Source organism: Mercenaria mercenaria, chromosome 10 (assembly GCF_021730395.1).
Source record: "Mercenaria mercenaria strain notata chromosome 10, MADL_Memer_1, whole genome shotgun sequence".
Lineage (NCBI taxonomy): Eukaryota > Metazoa > Mollusca > Bivalvia > Venerida > Veneridae > Mercenaria > Mercenaria mercenaria.
In genome coordinates, this window is record NC_069370.1 from 47,489,518 (window position 1) to 47,515,851 (window position 26,334).

The 26,334-nt window shown below is 36.1% G+C and overlaps 1 protein-coding gene across 1 annotated transcript; it reads right to left on the reverse strand.

Moving 5' to 3' along the window:
* Positions 1–2,624: 2,624 nt before the first annotated feature.
* Positions 2,625–26,327, reverse strand: LOC123561679 (uncharacterized). The gene is made up of 8 exons (XM_045354204.2): positions 26,174–26,327; positions 23,252–23,727; positions 21,300–22,842; positions 17,631–17,947; positions 11,197–15,996; positions 10,449–10,603; positions 9,011–9,123; positions 2,625–6,326 (listed from the first exon to the last, which is right to left on the reverse strand). The coding sequence occupies exons 2-8, from the start codon at positions 23,577–23,579 to the stop codon at positions 5,999–6,001; spliced, it is 7,584 nt and encodes a 2,527-aa protein (XP_045210139.2). The 5' UTR covers positions 23,580–23,727; positions 26,174–26,327; the 3' UTR covers positions 2,625–5,998.
* Positions 26,328–26,334: the final 7 nt, after the last annotated feature.

The window sequence follows — 26,334 nt, forward strand, 5'->3', positions numbered from 1 at the left end:
AGCATATTACTCAAATAAAGCCACAAAATACTCTGTATCTAAGGGTTAAAGTATTAATATCCAAAGCTAAGAAAATGTAATCATCATAAAATAACTATTATATATATTAAAATTCTTTCTCTATACAAAGATTCCAGCGGCAATATAGATTTTGCAGTTTAAGCAACAACATTGAAACACATTAACTAACAAAATAATAGAAATAAAAATATTTGTGGCAGCCATTACAAATCCTACTTTCCAGCAATCTTTTATTCTAGATTTGTTTGCCATTTTTCAGTTGCATATAAATAAAGTAATATTCTATAAGTACATGTACATGAAATGCTGGTCAGAAATTGATGTGTAGGTATGATGCAACAATTTTGTCTGTAAATAGGCAGTAACTATTATATTAGTAACCTTCTGTGCTTCCTTTGTTACCTGGCAACAAGTTCAAGCAAATTAGAAGATAGACACCCCAAAAATAAGCAATATTTGCTATAGAGACCACAAAGGTTTTGATGATGAATGTAAACTTCTTCGGATATATTCCAAAGTCAAGCAGCTCTCTTAACTTCCATTGATGTTAATATAAAAACAAGGCAGTCTGAAAGACAGCTAAATCCCCCGCCACTGCTATGGATAGTGAAAGGGTAAACCTTTGACCTTTAGCTGTGACCTTGACCTTGAACTGACATGGCTGACTCATGAATTCTGCAGAACGTCTTGATGAGGTGCTCATTTCACCCAAGTTTCATGAAAATCCTTCAAGGGGTTTAGGAGATACAGAGCTGAAACCTTTGACCTTGAATTGTGACCTTGACCTTGAGTTGACATGACTGACTCATGAGTTCTTGAAGAGGTGATCATTTGACCCAAGTTTGATGAAAATCCTTCAAAGAGTTTAGGAGATACAGAGTGGGCACAAAATGGAAGGCACAAACCTTTGACCATAAGTTGTGATCTCGACCTTGAGCCGGCATGGCTGACTCATAAGTTCTGCATATTGTTTTGATGAGGTGATCATCTGACCCAAGTTTTATAAAATTCCTTCAAGGTGTTTAGAAGATATAGAGAGGACACGAAATGGAAGGCTCAAACCTTTGACCTTGAGTTGTAACCTTGACCTTGAGCCGGCATGGCTGACTCATGAGTTCTGCACATCGCCTTGATGAGGTGATCATTTGACCGAAGTTTCATATGAATCCTTAAAGGGAATTAGGAGATACAGAGCAGACACAAAATGGAAGGCTCAAACCTTTGATTTTCAGTTGTGACCTTGACCTTGAGCTAGCATGGCTGACTCATAAGTTCTGCACATTGCCTTGATGAGGTTATCATTTGACCCAAGTTTGATGAAAATCCTTCAAGGGGTTTAGAAGATATAGAGCGGACAAAAATGGAAGGCTCAAACCTTTCGACCCTAAGTTGTGACCTTGACCTTGAGCCGCACAAGGCTGCACGATGTGATCGGTTCTGCACATCGTCTTGATGAGGTGATCATTTGACCAAGTTTGATAAATTTCCTTCAAGGTGTTTAGGAGAATAGAGCGGACACAAAATGGAGGGCTCAAACATTTACCTAAGTTGTGACCTTGACCTTGAGCCGGCATGGCTGACTCATGGGTTCTGCACATCGTCTTGATGAGGTGATCATTTGACCCAAGTTTTATAAAATTCCTTCAAGGGGTTTAGGAGATATAGAGCGGACACAAAATGGAAGGCTCAAACCTTGAGTTCTGACCTTGACCTTGCACTGACAAGGCTGTCTCATGGGTTCTGCACATTGTCTTGATGAGGTGATCATTTGACCCAAATTTCATGAACATCCTTCAAGGGGTTTAGGAGATATGGAGCAGACATAAAAATTGTTACGGACAGACGGACGGAGACCATTCCTATAACCCCCACCACTTGTGGCGGGGGATTAATAAAGTTTTGAAACATATTTTTGGTGGTTGTTTTGTTTTGCACTTCCAAACTGTAACATAAGAATTTGATGTTAATGCTTGTCCACGAAATATTTTTATACTACATTTATTAGGCCAGATCATTGTTCCACATATTTTACTTTAAGTTCCATTGTATAATGAAATTAAGAGTGTCAGTGGAAGTAATTAGGACCAAACATACTTGTCTATTTCAACTAAATCTTATAAGAGACCAAGAATTGTTTTCAAATTAAAACTTTAAAAACAAAATAACTAAATCAGCTTTTAAAAGAGATGCAGAGTATGAGGTGTTTGCTAATGTTCAACAACATGCACATGTGACAAAAAAATTCAAAAATAAATACATTCCTATGCTAAATCATAACCCACATTCATGCTACAAAATATTACACTAGCTTGAAATTACAACTTTACTCAGATCTGTCAGTTTACAAGAGTTCAAACGATTTCTACTGCTACAAACACAAGAACCAACATCACTCATTACCACAGATAAATGTGTGATCAATGTATTACTCTCCTTATCAATATTTAATCCATCATCATCATCAACTGGTTATCATCATCATCATCATTATCATCACACTTCTTATCCTATCATCATTTGTTAAATTATCACATCATGTTCCAGTTGATAAAAACTTCTAATTTATATTTCAATATGAATAAACTTCTCAAAAATTAAAAATATTGTATAATCATCATCTATAAATAAGATGATGAATGGCTTTCTTCAACTGTTATCACCGGTATTCATTCCACACAGAGATGGGCCATAGAATAATCAAGGAAATTGGAGCATTTGTGTTTGATGCTGTAAGCCACAGTTTTTTTAACATCTATGAATTTCAATAAATTGAATTTCAAGTGGATAATACTAATGTACAAGCTGAAAGAGTTACGCCTCTTGATTTAGCCAGTAAGGTGTCATAGAAATATCCAAACAAATCACTGTGTTCCCTGGTTATATAAATGGACCACTCATACAATATTTACATTTTTTAACCTTTACCCTGCTAAATTTCTAAAATGAACTGGTCCAACATTCAATTTGGGCAGTACCACTCATTATTCAAAGGGGTGTTCACTGAAAATTTACTGACTGAATAGCGAACAGCATAGACCGAGATGATCCGTGCAGGCTCATCATGGTCTGCACTGGACGCAAAGGCAGAATCACTTGAGCCAGCAGGTTAAAGGTTAAACAGTTATACTATACTAACTACAATCAACTAAGAGAAAATAAGAATGATCTTGAAAATATTGCACATAAAGAAGCATAAAATACTTAATATTTCAACAATCAGCACTAACCTGCACATAATAAAACAAAATACATAAAACACAATGAAGACCATAAAACTGTCACTCAAATATTCAAACTGTAAGATAGTCTTGAAGCTGTATCATCATACAACTTAATTATCCAAGCAAAACAAGAGAAAAAAATTGTTGCAGTCTGTTTGATAGTTACTTCTTGAAATGAAATAAAATAGCAGCAAAGTGGGTGTAAGATTTTATTATATACCTGTATAAATTCTGTAAAAATCTGGCCTGTATTTCACAAGTAAATATGAACAGGCAGACAAAAATTCCATATTGTACCTTTTGTATTGTATACTGCTGGACTACTTTCATTTAATATTCATGACCTGATACAGTTCTATAAATACCACACACAAAAAGTTCACTCATTTCTATTTCAACATCAACAAACATTGAAGATATCGTTCGATAATAAAACAACAAACAAAAAGGTGGAGGTATAAATTAAAAGGGTTATTACAACAGTAGCTTGATCTGGGATGCTGTATTTGGCTCTTGTTGATTTTGCAAGGATGGATCACACATGGCGCTTGCATGTCTCGTGAGATCCGATCTGGCAAAATCCATTCAAGCTGAATACAGCATCCCAGATCAAGCTACTATTATAATAATCCTACTGTATTGACCATCTGATCACCCATCTCTGCTAACACCTTTAATAATGGAAAATATCTTTTAGTAACTGATCCTTCCATGATTCAGCTATCAAAATTTCATCAAAATCCATTCAGGGACATAAATATTTTTTATCTATTGATTTACAGAACATAAAAGTTATATACCTAGAGAAAACTTACCAAACAATCAATTCAAAGACATTATAAATATTAACAATAAAAAAACTCATACACTCTCAATTAAAAATAGGACCGAATTTAAGAAGAAACTTAGTAGATAAAATGTGTCAGTAATGGGCAGAAAAAGTACAGTTCAGAATACGACCAAATGTCACATATAAAGACTCGGGAACAAACTGCAACATGGTATTAATAATGCAAGGGAGACAAATCAGTTCCCAGAAGAACTACAAACATGCAATTTGGTGTGTTTGTTTGAAGCAACCAACAACACAATAATTGTACTTTTAATTACAAAAGTATGCAACAGCACATCAAATACTTTTGATGGTTTCAGGCAGTTTAATGTAATGCAATATAAATAGCACTCTAACATCAAAGCAGTCAACAGTAAGAGATATTCTATTTATAAAAAAAAGGATTTTTAAACAATTTAAAACAATATAAGCACTTGTTTAACAGAAAATAATGTTGAAAACAGAAGTGTCTAATGTAAATTTTTTGAACACAAGTAGCACACAATGAAGACAAAAGATGTACGTCACCAATATAAACAAATCTGTGAGAAGATCGGTTGCTGGACTACAACTCAACAAAACATAAAAAAAAACTTCTTGCAAAATAAACAAATAGGGAATTTTTCTGTTAGTTCTCCAACATAACATGGAGATAAATACAAATATATATATATATATATATATATATAACTATATATGTCAATGTATGTTTCATGTTTAAGAATATAAGAGCTAAAAAGTAGATTACCCTTGCTTCCCTAAAAACATTATCAACCATAAACATAACAATTTATTTCATCAAATATGCAGTTTGTGTAGTAAACACATCGTATTAAAACAGTTTTGATTAAAATAACTAATCACAAAATATATTAAATTGCATATTTTCTATCATGGGTAAACCCTTTAACAACAATTGAAACAAAACTGCGTAACACTGAACACTTCCAACCTGTAAATAAATCTAAACCTTAATGCAACATGCTGTAACCCTCTAACACACAAGTTACAACGTTTATGCCCAAATTCAGATCTACTGTTACACATGTAAATAAAAGTAATCAACAATATGGCACATAGTAAAAGAATTGTATCTAAGAAAATACTCTACCGTTTTGCATGTATATACAAATAAAATGATAGCAATATACCATACAATCATGTGACATTATTATAAAAGTTTCTACCTAACTAAATAATAATCTTAAATATTTTTCACAACCACTAAAAAACAACAGTGTTTATAACTGAGTTTCCTATCATTAAACTTCTCAAAACACAGAAACGTCGTAAGTAATATTAAACACCTACAGAAATTCTGTAAATCTGGTTTATATTATATATATTTCCATGAGAACCCTAAGCCTTTAATAAAACTGCCAATCTGGCACTTTTTAGTGATATAATAACGTCTACAATAACAAACTTGCATTACTGGTGTCATTTGAAAAAAAAAAAATCATTTTGTGCAAGAAAAAATATGCACATAATTGTACTGCATTTAACTACAAGTACATAGTTCAATTAAAACAATTGATGAAAAATGTTAATTTACAAAAGCTCGGCAGTAATACATTCAAGTTGATTGTAGAAGCTAACAAATTTAATGTGCAACATTTTACACACTTTGTTTCTTAAAAACATTCACATTAAACATCACTTTTTAACCTTTAATAAGACATTCACCTACAACTTCACGTAAAATCCATTTCCAGTAAGTTTCAAGGGCAAATAGCACAGCAATAAAACTTGAAAATAAAAGTAACAGTGATATAAATGTCTGCATTTAACAAATATACTTTCACAGATACAACCCAATGCTATTGTAACAGCAACTTTCAAAGAAACCAATTATTTCCATAACATAATTTTCACGGTGTATTTTAGTCTCTCTCGTTCCAAATGATGTCTTCATCCCATTCATCTACTTCTTCTGTTTAACTTTCACTTGTTTCATTATTTTGTCAGATTTATTCATTTGTTTACACTGAACAGCTGCTGCAGATGTCTTCTTGTCTAAATCCTGTTTACACTGAACTGCTGTTGAAGCTGTCTTCTTGTCTAGCTCTTGTTTACACATCACAGCTGCTGATGTTTTCTTGTCCAGCTCATGTTTACACTGAACAGCAGTTGAAGTTGCTTTCTTGTCTAGCTCGTTTTTACACTGAACAGCTGTTGACGCTGTTTTCTTGTCTAGCTCAGCCATGGCTTGCTGTATAGCTTGCTCCAAGTTACTGTTCATTTTCCTTCCCCTAAAATTTAGCCATGAAAATACATAAGTAACATTTCATTATGTGTCACGATAACCGAGTTTTGCAACTAGATGTGTGTCCACAGGACACTGGTGCCCAAACTTCCTGTCACTGTTAGTGGTTTCATGACTCTAGGTGAAATACTTTTAAGATATACTACTTTTAAGCACTTCATGTGTATTTTTCACTAAGTCAAGGACCATAACTCTGGTCTAACAGAGTGTTATCCCAAACAGAACAGCAGATGCGCAACTTTCTAATGCTATATAACAATCCTCTAAAGTTCTATGATTGTAAGTCAAATACTTTTGTGATACATGTAACACAAACTTGTATACCCTTTATGCATATTATTTACTAAATCAAGGGTCATAACTCTTGCCTGACCAAAAAAAAAACAAGAGGGCCATGATGGCCCTATATCGCTCACCTGTTATCATTGCACCTGAGGACAAGAAGGTCCTCAGAAAAAATATCTAAGTCCAAAGGACAGGAACAACAAAGGGAAGAAATTTAACCAAAAAGAAAAAAAAATCTTACAAGGTATAGATATGTTAAAATAAACCTAAAAATTGGAGGTACCATCCATGTTGTACCACAGAAAACTGGTCTCGTGTTTTCCCTACGGCCAATAATAAAAAAAGTTACTAAAAATAAGCTATAAAAAAATAAAATATTGTAAGTGGACAAAAGAAGGATCTGCCAAATAAATCTGTTGACATAAATGAAATTTCAGATCAGTATCTTCATTAGTTATGGAGATATAACAATTTTAATTTGAAATAAAGGGAGGTAATTTGACATAAAATCAGTCCATAGTTATCTACCCTCATTGTCTCAGTCCAACTAATAACAATAATGAAATTTCAAATAAGTCCTGTAAGTACTTACTGATATAAATCCATTTTGATTACAATCAGGGGAGGTAGTCAGATATAAAATAACTCTGGAACCTATGATTGGATCTGATTTGTCATGGAATCCAAGATTTCTTGTTGTTGAAGGTATTTTGGAAGTTTGTATCAAATAAAACCATAAATGAAGTCTCTATATGGCTGCAAAAGCCAAAATAGCCAATTTTGGACCTTCAAGGGGCCATAACTCTGGAACCCATGAAGGAATCTGGCCAGTTGAAGAAAGGAAGCAAGATCTTGTGGTGATACAAGTTGTGTGCAAGTTTGGTTAAAATCAAATCATAAATGAAGCTGCTATTGTGCAGACAAGGTCAAAATAGCTAATTTTGGCCTTTCAGGGGCCATAACTCTGGAACCCATTACGGGATCTGGCCGGTTCAAGAAAGGAACCGAGATCTTATGGTGACACAAGTTTTGTGCAAGTTTGATTAAATTCAAATTATAAATGAAGCTGCTATTGTGCAGACAAGGTCAAAATAGCTAATTCTGGCCCTTTCAGGGGCCATCACTCTGGAACCCATAATGGAATCTGGCCAGTTCAAGAAAGGAACCAAGATCATATGGTGATACAAGTTGTGTGCAAGTTTGGTTAAAATAAAATCATAAATGAAGCTGCTATTGTGCAGACAAGGTCAAAATAGCTAATTTTGGCCCTTTCAGGGGCCATAACTCTGGAACCCATAATGGAATCTGGCCAGTTCAAGAAAGGAACTAAGATCTTATGGTGATACAAGTTGTGTGCCAGTTTGGTAAAAATCAAATCATAAATAAAGCTGCTATTGTGCAGACAAGGTCAAAATAGCTAATTTTGGCCCTTTCAGGGGCCATAACTCTGGAACCCATAATGGGATCTGGCCAGTTCAAGAAAGGAACCGTGATCTTATGGTGATACAAGTTGTGTGCAAGTTTGGTTAAAATAAAATCATAAATGAAACCACTATCGTGCAGACAAGAAATTGTTGACGGACGCACGGACGCACGAGACGCACGGACACACGACGGACGACGGACGAAGGGTGATCACAAAAGCTCACCTTGTCACTATGTGACAGGTGAGCTAAAAAAACAGACAAAGCCCCAGGTGCACAACTTCAAATGCTGAATTAAACTCCTATGGTGCTTCATGACCCTAAATCAAATACGTTTTAAGATATGTGCAACACAAACACTATGCATACTTTTGACTAAGTCAAGGGCCATAACTCTGGTTTGACTGAGTGATATCTCTTACGAAACCCCAGGTGTAAAACTTCACATGCTGAATAACAGTCCTGTAAGGTTGGATGACTCTAGGTCAAATACTTCTTGAGATATGCCCAACACAAAGCTAGGCAGATGGACAGTCAAGTGCAAATCTAAGTGACTGCAAAACTGTTAAACACATGAAACATGTAAAAATATGATGTCAGATATGACAAATGAGCTAAATTTGTGACCTTAACCTTAGATTTACTGACACCGTTTATGATCTCTGCACATGTCTCATTACCCACTACCTATATGTAAAGTTTAAAGTCAGTATCTTGAATGGCTTCTCTTTCGACTATGCTCTACAAATGAAATATGACAGACGGACAGACAGACAGGCACACAATCAAGTAATATGTCCCATTTTTCCTTAACAAGAGTGTAAAATTACTGCAAAAGAAAAATTAAACTGTTTATAATGTTTCCACCTGAATGCATCTGATAAACAAAATTCTTTTTCCTTCTTGACATTTACAAAACACCTTTAATGAATTAATTTACCACAAAATGACCAGCAGTTACCTTCTATGTTTTTTTCTTGCTTTATGATGTGCTTCTAGCCCTTCAGATAAGGTCTTCAGTTTATTAGGTTCCACCTGAGTCACCGTATTATCACCAAACCATTTTACAAATACCTGCAATAAACAATCCAAATGGTAACTCTAAGCTAGCTGCTCATAATACCCTTAAAATATGATACATTCTAACCTTTAATAAATTATTAAAATGATTAAATACTACAGTGAAACTTTGTTCTCTCAAACTCGACGGAAAGGGTAAAATTTGTTCTAGCTATCTGTAGTTCAAACCATCGAACAATATATATAGGGATATTGCCGGGGTCTGATGATGAGCTCGAGCGAATGGTGGTGTTTGCGTTATCCTTGTTCGAGTAAACAATTTTTACAAAGTTTGACTGTATTATAGCTGTCTGGAAATATCTTGCTCATTTTGAATTTTCAACAACTGTAAGACACATAAATCACATTGCATTCACTATTGTTTTGCCTAAGCAACTGTCAGTATGACCTTGAGCTTTAGTGCTCAAAACAGCCAAATACATTATTATGACAATATACCATCACTATGAAAATTTCAGTTTAGGTTAGGTTTCATCTACTGACCACAGGCAATCATCCAAGGAAGCTTCCAGACTTTGGACACTATCTACTCAGTAACAGTTTTTACTTTAAAGGTCTATGACCTACTGAGCCTAAACACAATAGCATTCATCTACTTCTGGCAATTACTGTACAAAGTATGGTAGCCTCAGATCAAAGGGTTCTCCAGTTATTTTTGTTTTACCTCCCACAATAATCCAGCATTTCCCTTGGCTGAAAGGTGGTCACATGGTGACCCCTATATTTCCTTGGAAGGTCAGTAGATTTTCATGTTGGGTAAGGCTAAAAATAATTGGTCAGTAAAACAAATCAATTATTGGGTTTGATAGTGCCTTGCCCAACATTTATCATACTGTACAGTACCTACTGAGCAGATTTGACAGTTGCTTTCTACCAAGTTAAAACTGCTCTTTGTAAGTAGATTAGACAGATGCTTTCTCTTTCTGTCAAGTTAAGACTGAAGAGATGAGAAATCACACTTCCTACTGAGTAGATCAAAGAGATGCAAAATATAAGACTGGACAGAATCAGTCTGAGTAGATTAGACAGAAGCTTTCCAATGAGTAGATGAGGCAGACACTTTCTACCAACAGAATGGTTAAATGCTTTCTATTGAGTAGATAGCACAGAGTCTTTCTGAGTAAATTAGACACAGGCGATTTCTACTATGTATATTGCAAAAACACTTTCTACCGACTAGATTGCAAAGACGCTTTCTGAGAAGAATAATTCATATAAGCTTGAAGCTTTCATCACAATCGAGCCAAACTAAATCTTATATATAAACCTCAATTGACTCTGCATGTTTCATACATAGTTTTTAAATTGTAATATCTTACTTTGCCTTCGATCGTATCTCCACACTTGGATTCAGTGTTGTCAACAAGTTTGCCGGGCCAAGATGGAAAGCCCCGAATTTGCCCCCATACAAGGTCCCCAGTACTGAACACTCTTGATAATAGTGACTGCTGTTCCTGATGACCTTCATAGCTTCCTGAAACATAAAAAGTGTGCTCCATCTAATGTATCCCCTTTTTCAAAACAATGATTGAGGGTTTCCATATTGATGTTATGCCATTTTTCAACCACATTTCAGTTCAGCAAATTTAAACAAGTATTCATGGATTTTGGAACCTATACAAACAAGTTTCAGTAAATGACAATTCCTCTGCAGGAATTATTGACCAAGGACACATCTGTCCTTTACAAAATCAAACTGGAGAACATTCACCATACTTAGGTTTCAAACTGGTGACTTCTTGATTCATAGTACTTTACTCCCACTATTAAGAAAACCCAGTGAAAACACTCTGACTGACCAACAGTTACTGTAATTTAATAAAGCTGTCACGTGTATCAATTACCATAATAATACAAAGAAACATAAACAACAACATACTTCTAAACGCTACCATCGGGTCCAAGTTGAAACTTTCAATCTGGGCAATAATTTATAAAATGCCTCAGATTGTTGTATGATGTATCAGAACAGAATTTATTTTTCATTTGCTCACTATCTGTAACAAAAAATATATATCAACACTTAAAAACATGTTGAAACATAAAATGTAAAAACAGCTAATATACCTTCTTCCTCTTCTTTAGAAGTGACATGTTCCCCCTGTTGCTGCCCTATCTCTGTTACATTAAATTCTGTATCCCCTTCACTGCTTGTCTGTGTTTCTTTAGGACCTTCACATATCTGTGCCAAATTTTTCTTCAGACATGACAACTGCCACTGACCTTTCTGACTTGACAATGCTGCAGCTATACGACTTGTGAGATTGTCTTTCTTTACACATTCTGTAGTGTTGTTTGTAATATCTAAAGTCTGTGAGCTGTTATCAGAATCAACTGATGAATCACATTCAAGATATTCATTAGAGACTTGAGTTTTCTTCTGGATTTCTTTTGCAACAATATCTTCATTTGAGCACGATGGTTTAGGATCACCATCACATGGTACCTGTTTAATGTCAGATTTTGCCTCAACCTGCATTTCTTTCATTCTACTTGCATCTTTCCCTTTACTTATTACTGCTGCCAGAGAAGATGATGCTTTTGTAGCAGCTAATGTTGATGATCGTAATTCCTTTTTCTCAAAGTAAATTTGCTCTTCTCTCCTTTCTTTACTTTTCATCTTCTTCGCTGCTTCAACAGCTCTTTCAACGGAGCATTCTAATAATCGTTTTCGCTTTATCTTTAATTTTAATTCATTGCCAGAAGGCTTTGTTAACTCTGCAGCCAAATTTTGACTTCTAGCAAGGCTAGATTTTTCTCCAAGCAACCTGGACTCTAGTTCGCTTGATCTTGTTGTACCTTTCTGGGTCGCTATTGCTAAACAGGTATTCAAATTTGATGTTTTTGAAACAGGCAAAGTAGCTGGTGGCAAAGTATTGCTAGATACAGCTTTTATTAATGTAATTTCACCAGGATCTGATTCCATATCAGAGGGTGATGCATTACTTGTGTTCTCATCAAGATCATCTTCATATTCAGACTGAAGTTCAGAATTGTCTTCATCAATTGCATCTGTTTCTGTGCCTATATCAACAGTTCTTGTTGTTGAGCTGCAATCTTCTGTTGTGTCTGCAGCCGCAATGACTCGTACAGTGTTAGATCTTCTGAGTGTGACCTCTTCTGTACCTCCTGAAACCATTGGCAACGGCCCAGTGTTTACATTGTTAGCCTCAACAGAAGAAGATACACAAACTTCTACATTTGGCATAGCTGCAGCAACAGACTGATCGGCAATATCATTTCTAGATGGTTCTGTCACAACAACATCACTGTTTGCATTGGCTACATTATTTGTCTGCCTCCTTTCAACTGTAGCATTGTTATTTACAGCAATGTTCTGCAGATTGTACTGGCTAATTAGACTCTGCATCCCCTGTACTTGTTGCAACTGCTGCAGTAGCTGCTGCTGCAGCTGTAACGTCTGTAGCTGCATGGCAGTAAGGTTTGTTCCATTTCCAATGGACTGCTGAATATTCAACATGTTCATCACTGCCTGTGCATTTGAGTTCATTGCCATTGGATTGCCAATAAGAAGGGGATTATGAGATGCATCAGCAACTGAGTTAGGTATACTAACAGACTGGTTTGATGGCTGCAAATGAACACCACTGTTATGTGGTGCAGAATGACCAAATGATGTATGCTGTTGTAAAATTTCATTGATATTTGAAGGATTGTGGATACCTTGAAGATTTAACATTTGTGCAGGACCATTGGAATTTCCAAGTAATGGAACAAAATTTTGCATATTTGAAACTGCACTATTGCCGTGGTCTTGTTGTCGTAACAATAGAGGTAAGCTTGAAACAGATGAGGAATTTGGCTGACTGTTCATAAGTTGATTCAATGTGGTATTTGAAGCAGCTGTGTCTACACACATGTCAGGGGCATGTAACTGTGTGTCAGATGCACTTAACTGTTGTTTCTGCGGAGTAACATTTTGTAAAGGAAATCCAAGTGCATTGTACATTTGCAACAACTGTGCATCAATCAAGGGTGTATGCTGGCCACCGGGCATGGCACTAACAACTGGTGCAACTAATGTTGAGCTATTCATGTTCTCTGTTGTTACACTTGGATTAGCGAGATTATGTACTGGGGGCTGAGGTGGCAATGCTTGTCCTAAATGAGCCATTTTAACCATTTCTGGTATTGGAATATGGCTTGATGTTCCTTGTTTTTGTAACTGCTGGATTAAATTGAACATTTCAACCTCATGGCGCCCACTCTGCTTATTGGAATCATTTCTATTTAAAAGTTCTGAAATTTTTGGGGCACCTGATTTTGGTTTTGGTTTGTCTGTAGAGTTGACGGGGACATTTGCATTCGCAGTTACATTGTTCACTGATGTTTTCCCAAGTACAGAAGATACCGGCAGTGGTAACATATGGCTTTCTGCAGCAGAAACTGAAGAAGTTTGAATGGTATTTGTACCATGGCACAGTGCCGATGAGACAGTCTGGTTCTGTAAAGGTAACATGTTATTTGATAAAGGTCCAAGATGATGGGCCATAAGCATGCTAAGGTGATTCTGTTGGGCAATTTGTGCCTTTGCTGCTGCTGATAACAATGAGCTTGCAGGGAATTCACCTTGTGACAAGTTACTAAGCAATTCCTGGATAGGAAAACTTGGTCTCTGCACTGCCATAGGCATCATGCCAGTATTTGTTTGGGGAAGAGTTGATGGTGTAGTTATTAGGTTAGGTATCATAGGTGCACTGGATGTTTTTGAGGTGCCTAATGTTGCAGGGTGAGACAGCACTTGGCTCTGACCCCCAACAGCTGGAATACTTGTTCTTGGTAGATCAAGGGATTGCATTAGAGCCTCTTGTACTGCCTCAGGAAACATCTGTTGGAACACCTGACCTATCTTTGGATCATTTAGAATAGCTGCTATTGGATTCAGTAGACTCCCCTGTGGTACATCCTGTTTGCAATCTTTCAAACCAAGAGAATGTTGTCTAGCCTTTATAAGTGACATCTGGTGGCAAGACAAAGATCCAGGTGTGTGATGAACCACAGTTGTGGGCGTCGGTGGGGCACTTGCAACAGGGGCAGACTGTATGACTGTCAATTCTTTTGAGACTATACATTCATTTGAGAGAGTAACATCTTGTCTGGTAGATGCAATAACAAAATTATCTTCAACATTTTCTGATGAGACTTTAGAAGACTCAACCACATTTTCTGCTGGTTTCAATACTTTTGCAGTTTCTTTGTCAAAAACTTCTTTTTCTGGTCTAAATGGACTGTTTAGTCTATCCGAGCAAGCTGAATCTGACCTTGTTTTCTCACCATCAGCCTGTTCGACATTTTCAGATCTTTTGCCTTCAACAGCAGGACTTGAGCATGTAGATGACATCGAATTATTGACAAGTTCTGTTTGCTGTTTCAAAAACTCTGTTGGATTTTCTAGAAAAGATGCTATTTTCTGCTTTGGAATTGGACCATGACCTTTATCTTTCAACTGACTTACATCAACATTCGGTGGTGGAACATTACTGTCAAAGAGATCTTCCATTTTTTCGCAATCAACTTTCTTATTCCTTCCTTTCTTGTTTTTACTTTTTCCATCTGGACTTAACCACACAAAATTTGACATCTGCGGATGTGTTCCCCCTAAAGTTGAAAACATTGAACTAAATGGAAAGCCTGGTCCTTGATTATGGGAGAATGGGCGGACATTTGCTGCTGTCAAAGAGCTGCCTTTTGAATTCACACTAGCACCATGCTGATAGCCACCATGGACATTTCCTGGAAGTCCTGGCAAATTAAATGGAGGGAACACTTGTTGATTTGGAGGACTAGACAGTTTATGCAAATTTGCAAGAACATTTGCTTGGAAGGGTGTCAAAGGATTTGGTGGTAATACAGGTAACTTCAGCCTATCTGATTTTCTTGTATTATGTATTTGTGGAACACTTGCTTGCACCGTTGGACTCTTACCTGATGGACTTGCACTAGGAACTCTAATGAAATTTTGCTGAAAAACTGGAGGCAGATCTGACGGATTCACACCACAAAAGTTCATAAAATGAGTAAACATTTCTGCAGAAAAGCCATGGTCATTTCTTGGCGACAATGACCTATCAGAGCATCTAGATGAACTATTTCTTTCTGACCCAGGTGATGAAAGATCAGATGGTAACCTTGAACTTGCCGATGATCTTGACCGAGACCTCACAGGACTCTTAGACTTTGATGGAGACACTTTTTTTTCAGTGTTTGATTTTAGATGCACTGGCGATTTCAATCCCGCACTTGAAGACTGTACAACCTGTTGGGTCAGATGAAGACTACTTACAGACGAAGGTACCAATTCATTTTTCACTGCTTCTGAAGCTGAAACTTTCCCCTCAATGTTCTTGGATATATTACTGTTAACACTAGCATTTTCTACTCTTAGTGGTGATAAACCATCTGTCTTTATTCCACTACTATTCTGGGTAAGAGGCAGCTTTGGAATGGTCTTCAGAAGATTTATAGATGTTTTAACCACTTCATTTTCTCCTTTATCACCTGTGTTACAAGCTTGAATACTTTCCTTTATTGAACACTTCTCATTTTCTGCTGTTGTTACATCTGCTGGTTTACATTCATCAGTATCTATATAGAGAGCACTACTTTCTACTAAACTTGTACTCACAATATTATCAGAGATCATCTGTTTTGCAGTATTGTCTTTAAATCTATCGTCTGATTTCCTAACCACTACATTATTACTATTAACACCAGTAACAGTCTGATTAGACAACTCAAGTGAACTTGCAGATTTCTGTTTCTTTTCCATGTCAGTGGTAAAATTTTCTGCCTTTAGTTCATTGTTTTCATTCATATTGTCCATTTTTTGTTTTTTATTGCTTGTGTCTGAAAAAAAGAAAATTTTACATACTGTAAAAAGGTCTTTGCATTGTAATGATGCTTCAATGAAACAATTTGCATAAAACTAAAGACTTTGAAAATGAAACTAACCTTCTTCAAGAATAAACAAGCTAGATTTCATGCAGACAAACATTCTGACAAAGTTTTTGATGACCAAATATAAAATATGACCTCTAGAGTGTTAACAGGGTCTTTCCATAATTTGACCAAGTGACCTACATTGTAATTTCTGACCTTATGTAAAACAGTTTTAAACTAGACCTAGATTTCATAGAGAGACGAACATTCTGACAAAGTTTTAAGATCAAACAGGAAGTGTGGCCTCTAAAGTGATAACAAGGTTTTTCTATGATTTGACCTAGTGACCTAGTTTTTGACCGCAAGCAAACCAGTTTCAAACTTGTCCTATATTTCATACATATATTTTGATAAAGTAACAAGAGCTGTCCATAAGACAGCGCGCTCCACTATTCGGCGATTTGACAGTAAAATGAATATATGTCTCAATAAGAGACAGGTCTCTACTTTAAAAGGAAGATACACCAAGGGGCATAATTCTGTCAAGAACACAAATTAGAGTTATTGGGATTTACCACACATGCAGATGATGATGGTAAAGACATAGTTTGAGTTTCCAGTCATTATCTTGTATAGTACCAAAGTTATGTCCAGAAACCGAAGTTTGTCAAAAAAAAATTAAGTATGAAAGGGGCATAATTTGGTCAAAAATAAAAATCAGAGTTATGGGGATTGTTACCACACAAGATGATGATGATGAAGATACATTTCAAGTTTCAAGTCTTTATCTTATATTGTACTAAAGTTATATCCAGAAAGCAAAGATTGCCAAAAAACTTTAAGTATGAAAGGGGCATAATTCTGTCAAAAATACAATAAGAGTTATGGGGATTGTAACCACAAATGCAGATAATGATTATAAAAAATAGTGTTAATTTCAAGTCATTATCATTTGAAGTACCAAAGAGATGTCTATAAATGAAGCTTTCGAAAAAATTTAACATGAAAATAATTCCAAGTATAACAACTTTGTGACCTTGACCTTAGGTATAATGGGCCCAGCCCCTGCACATACTTTGTTTGTATACTGGACAATGTTTATGTGAACTTACAGTAAGATATAAGCAACTGTAACAAAGACATGACAGAAAAACAAAGGTTGCTGAAAAACAATTAACATTAAAAATAACCAAAGTATAACATCTTGGTGACCTTGACCTTAGGCATAATGGGCCCAGCCCCTGCACATACTTTGTTTGTAAGCTGGACAATGTTTATGTGAACTTACAGTAAGATATAAGCAATAGTAACAAAGATATGACAGAAAAACAAAGGTTGCTGAAAAACTTTAACCTTAAAAAATAACCTAAGTATAACATCTTGGTGACCTTGACCTTATGTATAATGGGCCCAGCCCCTGTACAAGGACCATTAACAATATGAATCGGTTATACACAGCATATATAATTCACACAGGCTGTGGTCTCGTGAAATTGTTCTGTAATCATAAACCTAATTGCACTGTTTCATTATGTTAAAACATGGTTCTGCTGTACATTATTTAATCAATATATTACTTCTAGAATTATTGCTCAACTTACATAAACCCTGATTCTCTTGCACAGTGCTAGAGACACGTGGAGACATCATTGCACTGCTTGATACCAAGGAAACATCAGGTCTCAAAGCTAAGCCAGATCTGCTTGTCTGGCACACAGCTGAAAATTTTCTTTTATGGTTACATAAATTGCCTGTGTCCTTTATGCTGGAAGGAGTCCATTTGATGCTAATCACCTCACTGCTAAAGTTAAATACTTTTTCAATGTGAAATGGGCAGTCTAGACCACACTTACAAGTTCCATCAGTAACCAAGTACTGTCTTACACTTTCAGCTGACGTCAGTCTAGTACAAGTGGGACTGTAAACAGAAAAGGAAGAAGGCTTTTATCACATCATTCACCTAAAATATTACAAGAGGACCATGATGGTCCTGAATCGCTCACCTCTTCCCACATGACCCAGTTTTGAGTATGACATCGTTTTTTCTATTATTTGACATAGTGACCTAGTTTTTCAGCTCATGTGACCCAGTTTTGAACTTGACCTAGATATTATCAAGATAAAAATTCTGACCAATTTTCAAGAAGATCCATTGAAAAATATGGTCTCTAGAGAGGTCACAATGTTTTTCTATTATTTGACCTATTGACCTAGTTTTCGAAGGTACGTGACCCTGTTTTGAATTTTATCTAGATATCATCAAGGTGAACATTCTCACTAATTTTCATGAAGATCTCATGAAAAATATGGCCTCTAGAGAGGTCACAAGGTTTTTCTATTTTTATACCTACTGGCCTAGTTTTTGACCGCACATGACCCAGTTTCGAAACTGACCTAGATATCATCAAGGTGAACATTCAGATCAATTTTCATGAAGATCCATTGAAAAATATGGCCTCTAGAGAGGTCAAAAGATTTTAATAATTTTAGACCTACTGACCTAGTTTTTGACCGCAGTTGACCCAGTTTCAAACTTGACCTAGATATCATCAAGATGAACATTCAGACCAACTTTCATACAGATCCCATGAAAAGTATGGCCTCTAGAGAGGTCACAAGGTTTTTTTATTATTTGACCTACTGACCTAGTTTTTTAAGGCACGTGATCCAGTTTCAAACTTGACCTAGATATCATCAAGGTGAACATTCTGACCAATTTTTATGGAGATCCATTCACAAGTATGGCCTCTAGAGAGGTCACAAGGTTTTTCTATTTTTAGACCTACTGACCTAGTTTTTGAAGGCACATGACCCAGTTTCAAACTTGACCTAGATATCATCAAGATGAACATTCAGACCAACTTTCATACAGATCCCATGAAAAATATAGCCTTTAGAGAGGTCACAAGGTTTCTCTATTATTTGACCTACTGACCTAGTTTTTGATGGCACGTGACCCACTTTCGAAACTGACCTAGATATCATCAAGATGAACATTCAGACCAACTTTCATACAGATCCCATGAAAAATGTGACCTTTAGAGAGGTCACAAGGTTTTTCTATTATATGACCTACTGACCTAGTTTTTGAAGGCACGTGACCCAGTTTCGAACTTGACCTAGATATCATCAAGATGAACATTTTGACCAACTTTCATGAAGATCTCATGAAATGTATGGCCTCTAGAGAGGTCACAAGGTTTTTCTATTTTTAGACCTACTGACCTAGTTTTTAACCGCACGTGACCCAGTTTCGAACCTGATCTAGATATCATCAAGATGAACATTCAGACCAACTTTCATACAGATCCCATGAAAAATGTGGCCTTTAGAGAGGTCACAAGGTTTTTCTATTATTTGACCTACTGACCTAGTTTTTGAAGGCACGTGACCCGGTTTCGAACTTGACCTAGATATCATCAAGATGAACGTTCTGACCAATTTTCATGAAGATCTTTGAAATATATGGCCTCTAGAGAGGTCACAAGGTTTTTTTATTTTTAGACCTACTGACCTAGTTTTTGAAGGCACATGACCCAGTTTCGAACTTGACCTAGATATCATCAAGTTGAACATTCTGACCAATTTTCACGAAGATCTTGTGAAATATATGGCCTCTAGAGAGGTCACAAGGTTTTTCTATTTTTAGACCTACTGACCTAGTTTTTGAAGGCACATGACCCAGTTTCGAACTTGACCTAGATATCATCAAGATGAACATTCTGACCAACTTTCATAAAGATCCCATGAAAAATGTGACCTCTAGAGTGGTCACAAGCAAAAGTTTACGGACGCACGGACGCACGCACGCACGCACGGACGGACGGACAACGGACGACGGACACCGTGCGATCACAAAAGCTCACCTTGTCACTTTGTGACAGGTGAGCTAAAAAAGAACAGAGTCCAACATAACAGACTGGCCACAGCAGTAAAATTGGCAATATAATCATTAGGTCATAGACGACCCAGTTCCAGATCAGATCTAAATTTTATTATTTTATTAAGACAAACATTCTGCTAAGATTGTAGAAGATGTAGCATCTCATGTGATCATTTTTGTTAATGATCTGACCTTAAATGAGCAAATTTCAAACCTGCCTTTGATCTCGTTAAACAGAACATTTAGACAATATTTTATGTACAGAAATGCGACTTCTACAATGTCGAGACTTGACCTACATGTAGGAAGTAATCTAGTATTTAAAATTGTGTGACACAGTCTTCTTTTCATTAAGGTAAACATTTAGAGAAAGTTTTAAAAAGATCAGAGAGTAGTGAAGTCTGGTTTGACCTTAGATGACCAAGTTTCAAACTTGACCTAGATTTCATAAAGACAAATATTCTGACCAGGTTTCATGCAACTATGTACCCAATGTGGTGCATGTACACTGTAGTATAAACAAGGTAGTTTCAAGATTTATTTAGAGACCAATCATTTTATTCCAGATGACAGATTTTCCAACTTAAGCAGGACTTTATAATCGAAAATACTCTAAGTTAAAATCAGGTAGAAAATGTGACCTCTCGAGTGTTAATGTGTTTCTATAATTTGGCCTAAAGACCAAGTTCAAACCATTAAATTGGCACAGTTTTGAACATGACCTAGACTGTGGTCTCTAGGGTATTAACAATTTAGTTTAACTACTATTTGACCTAGAGACCCACTTTTTTAACCCAGGATAACCCAGAATCATATTCTTCTGAGATTTAATTAAGACATACACCATGGTAATGGAAGTCTAAAATTGTAATCTCTAGAGTGTTAACAGCTGTTGACGCATGACAAACGATTTGACAACCAGAGACATATGGTGATCACAACAGCTCATCTTAATCACTTTGTGGTCTTGTAGGCAAAAATAATGATACAGACAGAAAAAGATTCAACTGAAATAAGAATGAAATACTGGTGGTAGCTGTTACCGGTATTCATTTATATAACTTCTCCACCAAAGCTACAGGTTAAGTAGAATCTCCAGCAAATGGATATATATTATGGATCCAGTGAACATCAGAAACATGCTAGTACTACATATGTCACTGGAATAAATGGGAAAAAAAGAATAATTTTTATAAGAACTCCTTTTTGTATTTTATATCATTTTGGAATATTGTACCAGACTACTGCTTCTTAAGTACCCATTTTTCTTAAACAATGTCAATTTCACCATCTGATCTGTTTGTGCCATTGTTTTCTGACACTTTAACTTCAGAATCAAGTTGTAATCCTTCATTAATTTGTGTTTTTTATAATGTTACAGACTCACCTATAATATACAATGGAATCTCCTTCTAATGCTCTCACCCATCCATATGGCACCATAATTGTATTTTGTTCAGATCCATTCAGTTTATTCGGTGATCCCAAGTCTGATTGTGGTTTCAGATCTTGAATAACGTTTTGTTTGAAGGTGTCAGAGACACCAGCATTTTGTAATGTAATGTTTCCTTTTCCTTCGTTTGTGCATACCTTCAATGGCATTGTTGCTCTTGACAGCACATTTGAAAGTGTTGTGACAACACCTGTTGATATTGCATTAGATGTTGTTATAGTACTTGAAGGCTTTGAGGAACACAGTTTTTGAACACCAGGCTTCAACTCTACACCTTTAACTTGTTTGGTTTGCAAACTCTGTACACCTGTTGAAGAGACATTGTTCACAACCCGAGACTGATTTGAGAACTGTTCTATATTCCAGTTATTAAATTCAGCATTGATATTATTATCACTAACTGTCTTAATTTGCATACTATTATCATTTGAACTTAAGTTAGGAACACACTGATTGGCCAATAATGTGGCAGTTTGACTTGAAGCACCAATAAGATTTCTAGTAATATTTTGGTCAGAAGCAGCATTAGTTACTACTGCCTGCTGTGAACCAACCGAGTTTATTCCAAGATTTTGTAGGAAAGGGTGTGGCAAACTCTGCATATGGTGATGCAGAAGAAAATGTCCAAAACTAGGCAAAGACTGGTTAGGGTTCGATGAATTTGCCATATTTTGTTGGTTTTGCAAATTCTGGCTCAGTTCCGTACCACCATGATTTGCTATCTGTGCTAGAAGTTGCATTTGTTGATTGGTTATTCCAGAATTATTACTTTGAGAATTGGCTTTTGTAAGATTGTCTAGGTTTCCATTTCCAGTTGGTGATTGGTTGACAGATAGTATGCCCATATTCTGATTGGTTATTACCTGTGGCTGAGAAAGTAGTCCAGGAATTTGATTCGTCAAGATATTCTGGGCATTTCCATAGATCTGTTGGTTAACATTTTGAACAATGCTTGGGTTTTGCATGAACACATTCTGATTAAGTCCTTGGGCCATAAAATTTTCACTTTGTAGAATCATTCCACCATTTTGGCCTTGAACTAAAACATTGTTACCTTGACCATTTGACAACAGCTGTTGCTGAGGTGTAAACTGAGCAATGCTTGGGCTCTGAACTGCAAACTGGTTTTGATTTTGAATGGTAAATTGCTGTGTAGGGCTTTGCAATGCAAACTGTTGGTTTGGACTCTGAAGCATTAACTGCTGTGTGGGACTTTGGATCATAAGCTGGCCATTAGCATTCTGAAAAGCTATCTGTTGCTGATTTTGGTGCAGAGCTGCTATCTGGGGATCGAACCCTGCTGACTGCAAGAACTGTTGTTGCTGTTCTAGTGGTGAGAGTGTGGCTGTTCCAATGTTGGTTCCAATTTGCTGGGGACTCAGTTGTACAGCAACTCCTGCACCTTGTACTCCTTGATTTACAAGGGTGTAGTTTCTGGGCATTAACTGGTAGTTGGCAGTGTACACACCCCTAGGACCTGAAAAAAAGAGATACTAATAAACTACAAAGACCTTTAGCCAAAACAAAAGTGTCACTGTAAGGCCTAACTGTAAGGATGGTTTGTCTAATTATTTCTAACGGAAGACTGATAGCTGACCTTAAGTTATAACACAATGATGCTAAACAATTGCTTTCATAAGTTTATCAAAATTGTTTAAATTTTGGTAGCCTTAAAAGTAATCATTCTATTGCTACATATATGTGCTCTTTTTATCATCTTAACGTATTTTGAACCCTGACATATCTACTAGTATTCTTGAACATCCTATAAAAATTGGTAATATCAAAATCCAGTTAAAACTGTCAGTACTTCAGATCAATTATAACACTTATCATTTTTTGTAGGAGTAACGGTAAGACATTCTTAGAAACTATGAAAGACTTACCTAACATTTGCTGGGCTGCAGCATGCTGTGCCAACAAATGTTGCTGTTGTTGCTGCTGACCCAAAAAGCCAGGTGCTGGTTGCCCAACAAACTGCAAACCAGTCTGAGAAGCCATGACAGTTTGGTTCCCAGCCTGTTGTGGATTGTTGACTGGTAAAATTGCTTGTTGGATGACATTCTGTGGGGCACCAGATGGTTTAACAGGTGCATTCTGGGTAAACAATTGCTGTATACCTGGTAACTGTTGCAAAATCTGACTTGTTGACTGTGCTTGACTGTTCGCAACATTCATACTAAAATTTAAGGACACAAAACCGGAATTATCCATTCCGGAAAGTCTTAGTGTTTATACAATTTTCCATCTTCCCATTTATATCCATAGTAACAGCCAGCTAACATACTCTCATCAAAGCACTTTATCTCCAGTCAGGTACAATCCTGTTTCATACCATCATACAGTTGTTTCCCGGACATTTCTGAAAGATAAAACTCTCAATTAGTCATTGAAATTCTAATTTGTCAAAATGCGAGAAGCAAGTAATAACAGTTGTCAGCAGACGCAATTCAACTTGCCAAAATGTTGAAAAAGGAATGTCTCCAGAAGAGGGTTCCCAGAAGAGTGCTGTGTGACAGACAGTTAGATGCTTTGCAACCTTGATACTCTTTTTTTTTTTTTTAGATATTTATCAAACTTCAATGAAAATTTAATTTATGTTTTTGAGCCCTGTTCTGTCTTTTGATCCCCTCTATGAAACTGTAAACATGGTTCATACAGGACTTGGCAAAAAAAATTCAAGGACTTTTCAAGGACTTTTTAAGGACTTTTTATTGATTTTCAAGGACTATTTTAATCGCTTTAAATCTTAAATTACAAAACCATTTAGGCTCTTCATAAGGCATTATGACAAAAGAAAAGTCACAGAACAGTTTTATTTTCCATAAGCTACAATAGCATATCTTAACCTTTATGAGATCTTCAATGGGATTACCTTTTATGAGATATATTTGCCTGTATACATACTTAGTACATGTTTTTTATAAGTCTTTCAAGCTCTCAAGACTACATTTGTAGTTTTCAATTTGTCCTCAAGGGACTTCACTTCTTGTTTTCGCGTGTGATTTCAACGCACTTTCTCCCATAGTTCCGACATCAATGAGTTTATCACATACACTTATGCTTGTCTGACTTAAACTTCTTTAACCACGATGAATAATCATCCTGTGTAAGCCATTTATTGGCGAAACTACATTTATTTTTTGGGCCACTCATTGTTGTTGTTGATAGTCACGCTACAATGACCTTGCGCATAATATTTTAATGTTGTGAAAATCGCTATTCCATATCTAACTTCCGTACCGAAACGGTGTTCAACTAGCGTTCCCTCCGTGGGTGTGCATGTATTTTTATTTTACACCGTTTTTTCGCTCGTTTTGACTTATTTATTATTTATTTTTTGTATTTTTCCCCTACAATACGATTGCACCCCCGTTTTTAGCAAAAATTTAAGGACTTTTCTACCTTTTTTTTCAAAATTCAAGTACTTTTTCAGGGGATTTTTGGAAGAAAAAAATCAAGGACTTTTCAAGGACTTAGGATCAAATTCAAGGACTTTCAAGGACCTGTGCGAACCATGTGTAAAAGTTCACTCATTTCCTTGTCTCGTCTCTGCTAGAATTCTCCCAAATGAGTCTTTAATGACCTAGTGTGTTGTTTATCATTTTGAAACATGTTATATTAGCTAGGCCTGACTTTTGAAATGTAGACAGCAAAGACAGGCACAAAATTTTCAAAGTTCAAAGTTACTTATGATGTTTCATGTTTATGTCACAGTATTGAATTTTACTACAAAATTTCGAAGAAAATATACAAGTGTCTGGCTACACATTTTTCCGGCCATGCATACCTGCCAATGTTCTCTGACAATCAAGAAAATTATGAACAAATTTACCATCTTTAGATATATATTTGGTTAACTAATTATCTACTGCAATCATGCCTGAAGGAAATTGTTAACACCACAAGCTAAATTCTTGGGAGACTGAAAGCATTAAAATTGACAATGTTATGTGTTAAACCCGTCAGACTGGTTCTTGCAATTTTTAAACTAGGTCAGCCAAAATACATGCAAGAAGTTAACACAAGACTGTGTATCAAATTATAAACACTGTTCAATCACGTTTTCTTATAACACATTTTTGAGTGTTAACTGGAATCAATTAGGAAAAACTGAATTCTAAAATTGAAGCGACTTTCAAACACTTGTGTAGCCTAACATGTAAAAAATTAACCTCAAGAAAACCTCCCCAAGGTATTTATATTTTCAGAAAGTTGGCTGGTAGATCTATTACACCGCCATATTTCTTATAACAGTGATCATGACTTTATTAGTTCACAGATCATGTTTACCATGTTTCCTATCCCATAAGTAATCTAAGGATCGATTAATTTTGACATAGCACTGAACACTGGAGTCAATGTAAAACTCGTCATAAACTGGACAGAACATGCTTTAATATGAGGAGACCTGGTGCCTCAGGCGTTAGAGCACTAGAAAGTCTGAGACCCATTGTTCATGTCCTGGTCTGCCTGAACATTTTCTCTCACTGCCACACAGTCAACAATACTTACAATCTCAACAATTTTGTATGACATTACGAGTTGCTTCCCTTGGATCAAAAACTGTTAAAATGTGGTCTGTTAGCAGGTATTTTTCGTCTAATTGGAAAGGATTTCAACACGTACTAAATCATCAAACAAAGTAAATGCCTTCCAAGATAGTAGATTGTCTTTTACAAATCACAACGATCAATGCCTAATCTTATTAATTACGTAGGTTTGCATAATTTCGAATCAAGACGAAACAGGTGCCCCGTGAAAACGTAAACAAAGCAAGGTACGGCTCAAATTCGGGGAATAATTACCATTTTTGAAGGTTTCTTCAAAACAATGAAGTACTGTTTTGTATAGCCAGCATCTTTCTGTTATCTGTATCATACATAACAAGAATTAAAGCTTGTTATTTAAAATTTGCGTGTTTTTGCTGCACTTTTAAAACAGGAAGTGGTTTCTGCGTCGGCGCACA